Here is a 16032-nt window from a genome sequence, read left to right on the forward strand (position 1 = left end):
TTCTGTAAATTCTAATAAAAGCTAATAAAACCATCTCTCCAGAAAAATGCATATAAAAATGTTGCATGTAATTTCCAGGAGATGATAAGTTATGAACCATCTTTTTAAAAAATTGCATATAAAAACAATGTGTTGCATATAAATTCTGTGGAGATGGGATCAAGGGAGCACTGCAGCCCATCCAGATGAAAAAACTCTGATGTAGTAATTCTATTTTTAGGATTGCTGAAGCATCATAGGAAAGATGAGTGTTGGACCCTGGGCAGTGTGGCTCAGTTGGCTGAGCATTGCCCCACGCACCAAAATGCAGCCAATTCAATTCTTGGTCAGGGCACATGCCCAGGTTTCGGGTCTGATTCCTGGTCAGGGTACGTGCGGGAGACAACTAATTGATGTTCCACTCTCACACTGATGTGGGGTTTTGTTTTTTTCTTTTTCTCTCTCTCCCACTCCCTTCCTCTCCCTCTCTCTTAAAACAAAACAAAACACACACACAATAAAAACATATTTTTTAAAAAATAACAATCTGGCCGAAACCGGTTTGGCTCAGTGGATAGAGCGTCGGCCTGCGGACTGAAAGGTCCCAGGTTCGATTCCGGTCAAGGGCATGTACCTGGGTTGCGGGCACATCTCCCAGTAGGAGGTGTGCAGGAGGCAGCTGATCGATGTTTCTCTCATCGATGTTTCTAACTCTCTATCTCTCTCCCTTCCTCTCTGTAAAAAACCAATAAAATATATTTAAAAAAAAAAAAAAAAACAATCTGTTCAATCTGAACATCCCTGTAAAAGGGAAAAAAAGGAAATAAAGACAAGTGTTGGGATCATTGAAAATAGGATCAAATTTGTCTTCGGAATTCTTGTCAAGTAACCAAAAATATGTGGAAAGTTTAGCAAGACTAAAGCACGGATATAATAATAGAAAATTTTAAATTGTTTTTTTCCATAGTAGCTAAAAATACAAGTAATTAATCTGAGGTGGCCAGTATCCAGTCATTAGTAAGAAGATATACTGATATGCCAGCTCAATCCCCATCTTTGAGAAAGTATTAAGATATGTGTACCAAAAAGAATGTAATTAAACTCTAGTTTCTGATTTTGGGAGCAGGAAATGGACCTGGCTTTCTAAAAAAAAATACCTGTACCACAAACATTAGGTTTCCAAAAGTGATAAAGATTTAGAAATCCTTAGAGAAATGCTAACTAAGTATTTTGCTTATGCTGATATGTTTAGTTGGAAATAAAAGACTAATTCCAGTGTTGAGGAAATAATCTAACATGGGAACCCAGATTTTTATATATATACTAGAGGCCCGGTGCACAAAAATTTATGCACTGGGGGGGGGGGGGGGGGAGTGGGGATCCCTCAGCCCGGCCTGTGCCCTCTCACAGTCTGGGACCCCTCGGGAGATAACACCCTGCTGGCTTAGGCCTGCTCCCGGGTGGCAGAGGGCAGGCCCAATCCCTAGGTGCAGCCCCTGGTCGGGCTCAAGCAGGGCTGATTGGGGAGTTGGGGCGCCGCCCGCTGTCATGCACAGAACAGGGTGGATCGGGAGGTTGCGATGCCATCCTCAGTCACGCTCAGGGTAGGGCCGATTGGGGGGTTGGGGCACTGCCCCCTGTCACACTCAAGGCAGGGTCGATGGAGAGGTTGCGGCGCCACCCCCTGTCACGCACAGAGCAGGACCCATCAGGGGGGTTGGGGCTCCGTACCCTGTCACGCACAGAGGAGGGTAGATCAGGGGGTTGGGGAGCTCCCCCCGTCACGCACAGAGCAGGGCCCATCAGGGGGTTGAGGAGCTACCCCCTGTCACTCACAGAGTAGGGCCAATAGGGGAGTTGGGGCACTGCCCTCTATCACCCACAGAGCAGGGCCGATCAGGGGGTTGGGGCGATCAGGGGGTTGGGGCACCGCCACTGTCACACTCAGGGCAGGGCCAATGAGGAGGTTATGGCTCTACCCCGTCACACACAGAGCAGGGCCCGTGGAGGGGGGGTGGGGGGCGGGGGGGAGTTGGGGCGCCACACCCTGTCACACACAGAGCAGGGCCGATCAGGGGGTTGGGGCACCGCACCCTGTCACACACAGAGCCGCAGGGTGATCAGGGCATTGGGGAGCTCCCCCCTATTAGGCACAGAGCAGGGCTGATCAGGGGGTTGGGGCACCTTCCCCTGTCATGAACAGAGCAGGGCGGATAGGGAGGTTGTGGCCCCGCCCCCTGTCACACACAGAGCCGCAGGGCGATCAGGGGGTTTGGGCGCTGCCCCCTGTCACGCTGATCCCGATGCCGGGAGGCATATTACCCTTTTACTATATAGGTTAGAGGCCTGGTGCATGGGTGGGGGCTGGCTGGTTTGCCCTGAAGGGTGTCTTGGATCAGGGTGGGGGTCCCCACTGGGGTGCCTGGCCAGCCTGGGTGAGGGGATGATGGCTGTTTGCAGCTGGTCACACACCCTTCAGGGTGGGGGTCCCCACTGGGGTGCCTGGCCAGTCTGGGTGAGGGGCTGAGGGCTGTTTTCAGGCTGGCGGGTGACTGAAGCTCCCAACCGCTCCTTTTTTTCTTTTTCTTTTTTATTCTGGGCCAGCTTTAGCTCTGGCTCCAGCTCTGAGGCCTCTGCTGCTGAAAGCAGGTATATGGTTTGTTTGGGTACTATAATCTCGAAACACTGTATCAACACCAGCTCTGAGATCAGGGCTGCCTGAAAGCGGGTTTCTGGGATTTTGTTTAGCTTCTATATTTGTTACAATGTTTCAAACTGCAAGCTCAGAGGCCGGCAAGGCAGGCGGGGAACGTTGGCGTCCTCCGTCACTGAAGCAAGCAAGCCTCATGTTCGCTTCCAGCTGCCTGGCTGCCGGCCGCCATCTTGACTGGCAGTTAATTTGCATATCACCCTGATTAGCCAATGGGAAGGGTAGTGGTCGTATGCTAATTACCATGTTTCTCTTTTATTAGATAGGAGATTTATATATATAAAAGTCCACTACCATATAAAAAGTTTTAAGAGACTGAAATAAAAAAAAATTGTAGATTATGTTCATTTATGCACATATTTTCTGCGGACTGAAGGGTCCTGGTTCGATTCCGGTCAAGGGCATGTGCCTGGGTTGCAGTCTTAATCCCCATTAGGGGACGTGCAGGAGGCAACCAATCAATGATTCTCTCTCATCATTGATCTTTCTATCTCTCCCTCTCCCTTCCTCTCTGAAATCAATAAAGATATATATATTTTTAAATGCTGATAATATACTAAATGACAAAAGGAGAAGAAAAAATTTAACCATTGGACTTCAACTGCATTATTTCATGCAGAAAAAAATACTGGAAATAAATATAACAATATATTCATGGTGGTTGCCTCTTCATAGGATTATAGCTTTTTTCCTGTTTCTAAGCTTTCTAAATGCAAATTACATTACTTTGATTTAGTGTGTTTTACTACTTTAAAAAATTTTTTTAATTGATTTCAGAAAGGAAGGGAGAGGGAGAGAAAGGTAGAAATATCAATGATGAGAGGGATTCATTGATTGGCTGTCTCCTGAATGCCCCCTACTGGGTATTGAGCCCACAACCTAGGCCATGTGCCCTGACCAGGAATCAAATGGGTGACCTCTTGATTCATAGATCAATGCTCAACCCCTGAGTCACACAGGCTGGGCAGTTGTATTACTTTTTAAAGCAACAGCTTATATAAAAATTCAGCCTGGCTGGCGTGGCTCAGTATTTGAGCCTCTACCTATGAACGAGGTCATAACGAGGTTTGGTTGCAGGAGGCACTATTAATGGGACATAATTACATCAGAAAAGATTTTGTTGCTTTCCTAACAGACCTGAAGAGCAGATGATAATTAGCCACGACTTTCTGGATATTCATGACTTAACCACTGAGTCTCATTGTCAAGGTAGTAATCTGCATTGCTTAGATTAGCTTGACTTATTTGCTAGTTGTATCTTATTTTAGAATGATAATAACACAAACAGACATGACCTGGCTTTTTCTCTCCTTCCTGGTAACAATTGTGCCACATATCCATCACAGAGCCACAATGCCTGGCTACTTTATGGGGAGAATGACTTTTGAAGCTTTGAAGCCATCAACTCTTGAAACACTACTTGGGAATGAACAACCAAGAGATAGATCCACTAAAAGAGACGTGGAATTAAACTCCAAAGCAAAATAAACATGAACCACACTATGGTGCTCATTGTTACATACTAATATAACCTGTATTATGCTGACACTAGATAAAGGTGTTAGTTCATCAGCTTCACACATTTATTTCCTAGATAAGCTGATAGACTCAACGTGGCAAGGTAAGATTTGAACCCTAGTAACAAGATTCCAGAAATTAACACCCAGGGTAAGCATCAGTCAAGATCAGCACGGTTATCTTGGGATTTACACAGGCAAGGATCCTAGACCCCAAAGGCTTTTTGCTTTTCTCCTTTATGGTCAGTTCTGTGGTTGGGTTTGCTACTGAAGTCTCAGCAGTGATCCAAAGAGATTCCATAGAGGCATATTTAAGGACATAGAACATCTGCCCTCAGTTGAAGGAGTTGGTAGCAATAATGTGTTCCAGATGCCACAGACAACATCTGCCAAACGGAGACCCGGCTGCTTGCGAACACCAAGAAAAGCAGTGGCCAACCGAGGACGGCCCCGCCCCTTCTCTCGCTAAAACGGACAAAATAAGACACATATGCCAACCAGTTCTGAAATAACATATCTGGACCCAGACGGTTCTCACATTACCCGTAAGGTGGTGGACACTGAGGGGGTTCCGTTTGTATCATACTTTCAGCTTTTCAAGCATAAGCATAAGTAGGTATTACTATTTTTCCAGGTGTCATTTGCCTTAGCTAAGAAGATAGCATGGTAATAAACACCATACTTTACAGTATTATTTAATACACTGCTGTTTAACCATACATACTATAAGCCTTTAATATTTTAGGGGGAAATGAACTAGAGTAAGCATGAGAGATTGTTTCATTTTGCCAACATTTATCCAATTAATGTTCGTTAAATGTGTTATATTATACCAAAGCATCAACCTAAAGACACAGAATGCAATATCCCACCCTCAAAAGCAAAAGCACAAAAACTATGTTTTGTTTTGTCCCATTATTACATACTAAAAATTATTTGTGAAAGTGTGTGCTGGCCAAAGCCTCCACTGTCTAGATCTTTAAAAAACCTCCCCCACCCCCACCGCTTTACTTCTCTCACTATTTAAAAATAGGGGAGCCCTAGCCGGTTTGGCTCAGTGGATACAGTGTCGGCCTACGGACTGAAGGGTCCCAGGTTTGATTCCAGCTTAGGGCACATACCTGGGTTGCTGGCTTGATCCCCAGTGTGGGGCGTGCAGGAGGCAGCCAATCAATGATTCTCTCTCATCATTGATGTTTCTATCTCTTTCTCCCTCTCCCTCCCTGAAATCAATAAAAAGATTTTTAAGATAAATAAATAAATAAAATAAAAATAGGGGATTGCACATGTCTCAAAATACTAAGTTACAAATACACACGAGGAATCCATAGCCAAGAGCAAATTCCTAGATGACTGAGTTATAAAGTTAGTGGTTTTAATTATCTGCATTTCTGAAATAAGCTTGGCAGAAAAATAACATTTTATCTCTTGGCCAAAAGATATCGCTAGATATCCTTTGGCTATCTTTTGGAAGGCTATCTAACTACCTTGTTGTACAATGAAAAGAAATTCAATTATTATGAGAGACAAAAATGCAATTCATGACCCAAAAAAATAAGCAAAATACTATTTTTACTTCTCCCTGACATTAGTAGTTAACATTTTGCTAAATGGCATATGCCTTTAGGGCAGGGGTCCTCAGACTTTTTAAACAGGGGGCCAGTTCACTGTCCCTCAGACCGTTGGAGGGCCGGACTATAGTTTAAAAAAAAACTATGAACAAATTCCTATGCACACTGCACATATCTTATTTTGAAGTAAAAAAACAAAATGGGAACAAATACAATGTTTGTATTTGCATGTGGCCCGTGGGCCGTAGTTTGAGGACCCCTGGTTTAGACAGTGAGACAGGGGAGATAAAAAGAGATAAAGTAAAAAAAAAAAAAGAGAGAGAGAGAGAGAGAGAGAGAGAGAGAAAGTAGTATGTTAACATGTTATCATTGGGCTGAAAGGCATACCAAATTCTCTGTATTTCTCTAGTAACTTTTCTATAACTCTGAATTATGTCAGTATGAAAGGTTTTTTTTTAATGTATTTTTAGTGATTTCAGAGAGAAAGAGAGAGGGGGAGAGAGAAACATCAGTGATGAGAGAGAATCATTGATCGGCTGCCTCCTGCACTCCCACACTGGGGATTGAGCCCACAACCCGGGCATTTGACCTTGGGCAGAATCGAACCCAGGACCCTTCAGTCCGCAAGCTAAAGCTCTGCCCTCTGAGTGAAACAGGCTAGAGCTGAAAGATTTTTTTTTTCCAAATGTTTTTCTTGATTTCAGAGATAGGAAGGAAGAGGGAAAGAGACATAGAAACATCCGTGATGACAGAGAAGCATGAATCGGCTACCTCCTGCACCCCCCTACTGGCAGGGCTGAAAGTTGTTTTTCTTGTTTGTTTTAATGAAATATGTGGGCCAGCCATGTAGCTCCATGGTTGAGTGTTCACCAATGAACCAGGTAGTCACGGTTCTAATCCTGATCAGGGCATATGCCTGGGTTGTGGACTCAATCCCCAGTGGCAGTCATGCAGGAGGCCGCCGATCAATGATTCTCCCCCGCATTGATGTTTCTCTCTCTCTCCCTTTACCTTCCTCTCTGAAAGCAATCAGTATCCATATAGTCAGATGCAGTGTGTGTGGCACTTAGGAGATTATGACCAATAGCCAAAGTCATTCATCCATTAACAAATATTGTGCTTTCTCACACCAACAGAACTTTACAATAGTGTCCACTTGCTTGCCAGAGCAAGTTTATATATGTAAACCTCACACTGACATCTAAATTGATAAACCTGATGATTTGCAAATAGCTTCATCTATAATTGAAGGCACTAAAAGTTTTGCTCTATTTTCTTTTGATTTGTAAGATATCCCACACATACAGAAGAGTATTACATGTATTTTAGTAGGAGAATCGGGATTTCAGAAAAAACTTAAACTGCACTAATGAGAGCTTGCTGTTCAACATCCTGACTTCCTTGCTAGCTGCTTCACTCACAACTATATCTCCCCACCCCGCTGCCCCCGCCCCCCCAACTCAGTGAACAACCCCAAAGTAGAAGTGCAATAAATACTTGCTGATAATAAAGACAACACTAAACTTGTTCCAGTAAGAGATAAAGGCCTCAACTGTAGTAGTGGCCAAGAAAATGGAGAGGTAGAAGTGCTCAGATCTTGTAGGACAAGAGAATCAAGAAGAATGAGTAGAGGGACTCAAATATGACTAAATTTTCCATTTTGGGTAACCATACAGGTGAGCCATTGCACCATGTAATGTAAGATGAGTAGCAAGTTTAGGAAAGAGAGCCAATTTGTTTATATGTATTAGACACAGAACATTTTTGGCAATGATGTCTCCTGGCAACAGAGGAGCTTTCAAGGGAGGTCTCTCTGCTGGAGAAATCGCTAAGTGTTTTAGATGTATGTTTGTAAAACCTTAAGTTACTGGCAACATTGTGAACGATTCTCATATTGTGAAGATTCTTGAGTAAAGGAAGATTATTCATTGCAGTAAGATTTGAAATAAAATACTTTAGAAACACCTTAAATGTCCACCTTAAATATGTTTGGTCAAATGTCCAAATGGCTCAGTCAAATAAGTCAGTGTTTTTGGATAAATAATTTAAGTCAAGAATGAAATAGACTATTTTCCTCGTTGCTACAGAGAGAGCAAGATGGGTGACCAGAAACTCTACTGGAGCCACCCGAGAAAATCCAGCCAGGGTTCTCGTTCTCGCAGCGTCTGTTCAAACCAGCTCGGTCTGGTCTGGAAATACGGGCTCAACATGTGCCACCGGTGTTTCCATCAGGACCCGAAGGACATAGGCTTCATTAGGTTGGACTAAGTGAACTTCCATGAATGGGTCATTCAAGACAGCTACCTTACGACAGAATGCTATCTCTTTGTACATAAAATAAACTTCAAATATATATATTTTTTAAAAGAATGAAACAGAAAAGGTTGACAAGTTGCAATGTTGACTAGTAATTGGTTAAGGTCATCCTGAAGTATTGTGGGGCCCTAATCCATCATGACTGGTGTCCTTATAAAGAGGACACATTTGGACATAAGTATGTGCCAGGGAGACTGCATGTGAAGGCTGGAGTTATGCTGCTCCAAGCCAAGGAACTATGAAAATCATACACCTATGGATGAGGACAGTGGGGGGGAGGGGGGTAAGGGCAGAGGGTGGGGTGGGAACCGGGTGGAGGGGAGCTATGGGGAGAAAAAAGAGGAACAACTGTAATAATCTGAACAATAAAGATTTAATTTTTTTTTAATATATTTTTTATTTTTTATTTTTTTATTTATTTTTTAAATATACTTTACTGATTTTTTACAGAGAGGAAGGGAGAGAGATAGAGAGTTAGAAACATTGATGAGAGAGAAACATCGATCAGCCGCCTCCTGCACATCCCCCACCGGGGAAGTGCCCGCAACCCAGGTACATGCCCTTGACCGGAATCAAACCCGGGACCCTTCAGTCCGCAGGCTGACGCTCTATCCGCTGAGCCAAACCGGCTTTGGCAAGATTCAATTTTTTAAAAAAAAGAATTAAAAACAATTTGCCCACAGAGGTCTTCTAGAGTTGTACCCCTGAAATTTATAATTTTATTAACCAATGTCACCCCAATAAATTAAATTTTTAAAAAGGAAAGAATCTGCCTACAGCCGAAACTGGTTTGGCTCAGTGGATAGAGCGTCGGCTTGTAGACTGAAAGGTCCCAGGTTCGATTCCGGTCAAGGGCATGTACCTGGGTTGCGGGCACATCTCCAGTAGGAGATGTGCAGGAGGCAGCTGATTGATGTTTCTCTCTCATCAATGTTTCTAACTATCTCTCTCCCTTCCTCTCTGTAAAAAATCAATAAAATATATTTAAAAAAAAAAAAGAATCTGCCTACAGTGTAACAACATACTGAGACTCTGTTCCACTAAAGGGAGAGAATTAGTAAAAACCCCATATAATAAAAGCCTAATATACAAATCAACCAAACAAACGGTGAACAGGTAGCTATGACGTGCACTGACCACCAGGGGGCAGACGCTCAATGCAGAAGCTGCCCCCAGCCCGCAGGCCCCAAGCCAGCCAAGCTGGGGGGGGGGGGGGGGGGGGGGGGAATCGCCACACCAGTCGCCCCGCAGAGGGAGGTGACCAGTGACGAAGGTGGCGGGGCGATAGGAGAGCAGGGCCAGCGAGTGGGCAGCGCCAGGCCAGCCAAGGTGGGTGCCAGCGGGGGACCCCGAACTGCCCCACAGTTTGCCCCACAGAATAGACTTGATCGCAGGTAAGGCCTAGGGACCCTACCCGTGCACAGGGCCTCTAGTATGAAATAAAGCTTGCCACCAGCCTTTAATAACCACTCCAAAAGAAGGACTTTCTGCTCTTATAACCCACTGCACTGATGGGAGTGTGTCCTGATATGGCCGTTTTGGAGGGCAGTTTGACAGTACCTATCAATAAAGTATACATATCCTATGACACCGAAATTTCATTCATAGGATTAGACCACACATACACACCTGCACTAAATGCAACCTAGCTTTTCTACAAGTCCTGGTCAGACTCCCCAGTTTTCTGAAAAGGACGCCCACTCTATCTCCACCCCAGGAACCTGCCCTTAAAGGGTGACTTAGCCCACACTGTATTGCTGTTTCCAGAGGAAGGAACATCAAACTCACTGCTAACCTGTACTTACCACTCCCATTTCCTTACACACAAATATTAATGAGGACTGTCATGGAAATCATGGCATTCATCCTTTCTTTTTAAATGCAACCTTTTAGTCAACCAGACCCTAAGTTCTCAATACTTTTAATCTCGTCTACCATACCTGTATTCGTAATGGACACAAAATAAATATTCACTTCAAAGAGGGAGCTAAAAATCATAAAACACCATAATTGATGGGTAATTGATGGGTGTTTTCAAGGTCTGAAAAGCAAGTTTGAGTATTAACCAAGCTCCACATAATCCTCTAAGTAAAATCTAAATCAACCAATACTTTTACTACCTTAGGTTCATGAAATGTAGCCATGAGGACCAATATCTATATATCACAGGGAATATTAGGAGATACAGGATTCCCTAAATCAGGGAGGGGCAAAAGAGACGGGGTCTCTCTATGTTGCCCAGACGAGCATGGCTATTCACAGGTGATCAGCACCAGTTGTTTGCTGGTTGTTATTGTTGGGCGAAATGTCACAGGACGGTCATGGTATGCTGCCACCCGTGAGGAGTAAGCCCAAGTTGCTGTTGGATGTGTTCATCACGAAGCAGCCCTTCCTCAGGCGCTCTGCTCTCTCCACATCCAATAGCACCAGCTTTAACATGCTTGTTTCTGCCCTGGGCAGGTTCACCTCTCCCCTTAGGTGACCTGGCGGTCCCCCACTCCTAGAAGTCACCATATTGCTTCCACACTTAGTGCAGGCACTACAGGCCAGCATCCGGGCTCCAGAGAGACTCCTGCCTCAGTTTCCAGAGAAGCTGGGACTGCAAGCACACTAACTGTGCCAGGCTCAACTTCTAAGTACCATCTAATCCCACAACCCTGTGAGAAACATAGAGTAGGTAGAAATCACCTGTCAAAACTGAGAGGAAAGCTATATTGTGTTATACCTCTAAGGCAAAGTTTCAAGATCAAGAATGCAAACAGCCTTAACCGGTTTGACTCAGTGGATAGAGCGTCGGCCTGGGGACTCAAGGGTCCCAGGTTCGATTCCAAACAAGGGCATGGACCTAGGCTGCAGGCACATCCCCAGTAGGGGGCATGCAGGAGGCAGCTGATCAATGTTTCTTGCTCATCGATGTTTCTAACTCTCTATCCCTCTCCCTTCCTCTCTGTAAAAAATCAATAAAATATATTTTAAAAAAAAAGAATGCAAACAGTTTATTGTTTCAAAAGAAGTTTAATTCAAGCCCTGGCTGGGTAGTTCAGTCATCCAGTATGCCAAGGTTATGGGTTTGATTCCCTGGTCAGGGCACATACAAGAGGCAATGAATGCATAAATGAGCAGAACAACAAAGTCATGTTCTCTCTCTCTCTCTCTCTCTCTCTCTCTCTCTCTCTCTCTCTCTCTCTCTCCTTCTTTCTCTACCTCTCTCTGCCCCTCCTCTCTGTGTAAAATCAAATATTTTTTATTTTTAACATATTTTTATTGAAGGGAAAGGAGAGAGATAGAAACATCAATGATGGGAGAGAGAATCATTGATCGGCTGCCTCCTGCACACTCCCCACCGGGGATCAAGCCTGCAACCTGGTCATGGAACCCAGGACCCTCCAGTCCTCGGGCCAACGCTCTATCCACTGAGCCAAACCAGCCAAGGCTAAAAATCATAAATTTTTTAAAAGGGGGATCATAAAAAAAAAAAAAGAAAAAGAAAAGAAAGAAAGTTTAATTCCTCTGGTTTCTCAGGCTACAAAGAAGTTAATGTATTTGGTCCCACTCTTAATTTTTAAACCTGTAACTTCCAAAAAAGACACATACTTAGCCAAATGAGGCACAGTGGCAATGTTTGCAAAATCACATGTCATACCATTTCCCTGTGTCTCTATCCAACTCTACAATGAAAAAACTGTATGTTCTGGTTTTCTGAGACAAATTCTAAAAATAAGCTCATGTGTCAATGCACAAGACGTACTGCAGGTAGGTCGTTTCTAATCGATAACTGAAAGCAACATTTTACAGCCCAGGAAAAGGGTCCGACACGGAGCTATCCCCACACAGATCCCTCTATCAAGTCTCCCAGGCGTCTCCCAGGCCCTTGGGTATTTACTCACCTTTGGCACAAGGCCAGGCAGCTTTTTTTTCAGTTCCTCACATTTCCTCTTCTTGCAGATCTGGTGGCTGTTCTTTCTGTTTTTGCAGTAAGTACATTCACCGCAGTTGGCCTTCTGCTGGCAGGGCTCACAGACCCCGCATCGCTTCCGTTTCTTCTTTTCCAGAGTAGGTAGCACCGTTGTGTGGGAAGGAGAAGAGGAGGTACTGGCAAGTGACACTGGCGTAGACACCACTGTGGTGTCCACCGGGGAGCTCCCTCCTTCCGATTTGCTGGGACCAGCCTGGGCGTCTTGGGCAAGGGTCTGTGAAGCACCGTGGAGTCCTCCCTCAGGGGCTAATGCAAACCCCTGAGTGTCAGCTGGTGGAAAGCATAGATGGACTTGCTTCTCATTTTCCACATTGTGTAGAGCCTTGACTGGAGGTTCAGAATTTACCTCTGAGTTGGAGGATGGTTGAGGAGTGTGACCTGAGCCCAAAGGTAAAATCTGCATAGTGCCTTGGATCTCAAGCCCGTATGAAACCGTGCTCTGGGGATCAGGCCATTCTGGGAGAGTGGTATAGGTAGCAACTGGGTTTAGAGGAGCAGGAAGAAAGACAGATGGGTCTGAGGCAGTACTCGCTCCCATCTGGTATGGACCAAGGATTTCCTGATTGAGGATGGCACCAAAGACATCTCCTTGGACTGAAATAGCACCAGCGATCTCTGGTGGGTCTGGGGTCTCACCCAGAGCCCCTCCATGAACCAGATTAGCACCAGGAATTTCCCATTGATGTGGGACTGCACTAAAGGCCTGTCCTAAGACAGGGGTGTTATCAGGAACTGCCCGCTGATCTGGAGTAGCCTTGAGGGCCTCCAGAGGATCTGGTTCAGCACCAAGGGCTCCTTGTTCTGAACCTGCCAAGAAGAGTTTTAATAATGAGGTAGAATATACTGACCCATCAATTGACAAATAGTTTCTAAGGTCCAATTCAGGTATAACCTTATTAAAGCTGGAGGTGGGGCAGCAATCATGTTCACTTTGGATGGGATTCGGGTAAGAATCAGATAGCTTAAGAGATTCTACTTGTGAACCCAAATCTTCTACCTGAATGCTGCTGTTTCCTTCCGAGGTAACATTAAGAAGGTCTGCTCGAAGGGGCAAAGGAGCACACAGAGTGTCCTGAGCAAACATTCTTGGGGAATCACTGATGTCATCCAATGTCTCTTTAGAGAACAGTCCTTCACCACCATGTGTCCCTTCCTGCGCCCCAGAAAGGATGCCTGCTGCAGGGCCACTGTGAGTGGGAAAATTTATTTTGGAATCCTCCACCCTTTGGCACCAAGACTGGGCTGTCCCTTGGCTCTCATCTGTAACTAAAGACGCATTTTGTATGTCCATTAGATTCTCTATATCAGGAGGGATTAGGGGGTCTTGTGTTGGTACAGAATCATTCTCCGAGGGCGTTACCTTATGATCACACTTATGTTGCTTTTCTAAATTCTTAGGAGGTGAGACTTTCTTGGGTTTGGCTATGACCAGTGGGGGTTGGGAGAGTCGCCTGCTAAGGGAGGTTCTTCGGAGAGTCATTGTAAACCCATTGCAAGTTAAGGACTCCGGGTTCCGAAAAAGAGCCTCAGTCCTCTCTAACTTCATTCGTGCTGCGCTGGCTCTTGTCAGCAGGCTTCTGACTGGCATGGGTGGTGGTTTGGGTTCCGTTTTTTTCTTAACCTCCCTTTCTTGAATGAATTGCTTTAATTGTCCGGGGCTCATGGTCTTGCCTGATGCCACATTTCTGTTGACTGGCCTGAGGGTCTTCTTCAGTTGACTGTTTTTCTTTTTGTTTAGATCTTCCCTCCTGACTAATCTGGAAGGCTTGGCGTGGCGGGATCGAGACATAGTGATGGAGTAGGAGGAGAAAATGAAAGGACACGGGGAACAGAGTCATTGGTCCTTCGGAAGGTCTCACTTTTGAGAAGAATCTGGCTGCACCATGGTTGGGCTTACTTGCACCAAGTGTGGTCTGAAATAACAAAACATTGCAGGTGAGTCTTTTCCCAATGCATTCTCCCATTTGAAACACAACATTTACTACCAATTATTAATTAAAATGAGGAAACTGGAATTTTTACTGCAAAAGATATAGTAAACAGAAAAATCACTAAAACATTATTTAAATTCTAAATTCACAATAAAGCTACTTCATTTACTGTGACAATTGATGAAGTTGATGAATTTCTTGGAATAAGGTAAGCATGGGGGTTTCTTTAGAGCAGAAACCACACTATTGTTGTTACATGGAGTTGAAAGCTCAAATCCCAATCTTCACAAATTTGGATACGGTACTTAAAAAAAGTATTTCTGAGGACTCTTCCCCCTCCCTACATGGGAGTCAGTTCTGTGGGACCCTTTTCCCCACTCCCTATGTGAGAGTATGTACTTATTCTTCAATAAATTTCCACCTTTGCTATAAAAAAAGTATTTCTTGCCCTAGCTGGTTTCACTCAATGGATAGAGTGTCAGCCTGTGGACTGAAGGTTTCAAGTCCGGTCAAAGGCATGTACCTCAGTTGCAGGCTCAACTCCGGCCCTGATGGGGGTGCGTGTGGCAGGCAACCAATCAATGTGTCTCTCACAATGAGGTTTCTCTCTCTCCCACTCCTTTCCACTCTCTCTAAAAATCAATAGAAAAATATCTTCAGGTGAGGATTAACAACAACAAAAATATTTCTTTTTTTTTTTTTTTAATATATTTTATTGATTTTTTACAGAGAGGAAGGGAGAGAGATAGTTAGAAACATCGATGAGAGAGAAACATTGATCAGCTGCCTCCTGCACATCTCCTACTGGGGATATGCCCGCAACCCAGGTACATGCCCTTGACCGGAATCGAACCTGGGACCTTTCAGTCCGCAGGCCGACGCTCTATCCACTGAGCCAAACCGGTTTCGGCAACAAAAATATTTCTTAATCTCTTTCCTCAGCTCATCACCACACAGGCTGAGGTATCATTGACAGCAAAGCTGGCCTAAAGCCAGAGGAAGAGGCTTATATAATCCAAGATACTCTACTCCTTAGAGATACAGAAATATTAATACCACTGTATAATCACAGAGGACAATCACAGTTCATTTCAACTAACAAATTTTAAGCTTTTCACATGCACACAAAGTAATATAAAATCTTAGAAGTTAATATTAACAGATTAGGTTACAAATAAGACTCACTGGTCCAACAAGTAACTGTTGAGTACCTATGATGTATAAGGAAGGCTCTCTGGTAGGCACTGCCCTCACCCAGAAATGACAAGCCTCTTTTCTCTTTCACCCGACTTAATCCAAAGACTGTTGGTTCTAAAATTCCTTCTACCCAGCGTCCCAAATGTCTCGTGATGAATGCTTAGGCAAGGAAATTGGAAATAAGGAGAAAATGAAATAATTCAAACATCAAAGAATACGAGGGCAGCTAGATAAGCAAGTAAAGAGGAGAAAAGGGAAAGGGGCTGACCAAGAGCCATCATCATCAATTGCCTTTTCATCTCCTCAGGTTGCCTGCCCTGACCCAAAATAAGACCAAGATATGAATGAGAATGAAGCTCACCATACAAAATACATCAGTAGACTCTCCAAAGATCACAGAATCAACACTCTGACAACACACTGGGCGCTACTTCTCTAACAGCTGCCAGGTTGTTGGATTTGTGAGACAGCATGGTGTAGGAGAATGGTTACCAAACACTGGTCTGCAACCAAGTGATCACAGTCTGTGGCAAAATGAGAGAAAGAAAATGAGACAATATAAAGTTTTTCATAAAGTTGAAATTATTCATTTTAATCAACTCTCCAACTGAAATTATGCCTTCCTGTTTTCTCATTGAAATGTCCTTTCTAAAAAAAAAAAAAAAAAAAAAAATGTCCTTTCTAAAAAACGTAACCAAAGTCCTTTTGTGAAAGTGTCTGAGATAGGCTCATTTAGTTTAAAATGTTATTACTTGTTGTTGGGTTTTGTTTTTTTTTTTAATGTTATTATCTGACAGCCCTCTATCATTCTCAAATTTTGCTTTTGTTTTTGTTG

At 44.0% G+C, this 16032-nt stretch overlaps 1 protein-coding gene across 2 annotated transcripts in view; it reads right to left on the bottom strand.

The window, feature by feature from the left end:
- TET1 (tet methylcytosine dioxygenase 1) overlaps positions 1-13858 on the bottom strand; it is a gene marked incomplete at both ends in the record, with an annotated part of 95751 nt that extends 81893 nt beyond the window's left edge. For both annotated transcript variants that reach the window (XM_081104403.1, XM_081104402.1), the window contains one exon: positions 11981-13858. In XM_081104403.1, the coding sequence (XP_080960529.1) occupies positions 11981-13858 (1878 nt within the window). The remainder of the gene's footprint in view (positions 1-11980) is intronic.
- Positions 13859-16032: the final 2174 nt, after the last annotated feature.

The sequence above is a fragment of the Myotis nattereri genome, assembly GCF_964212035.1.
Source record: "Myotis nattereri genome assembly, chromosome: 13".
NCBI lineage: Eukaryota > Metazoa > Chordata > Mammalia > Chiroptera > Vespertilionidae > Myotis > Myotis nattereri.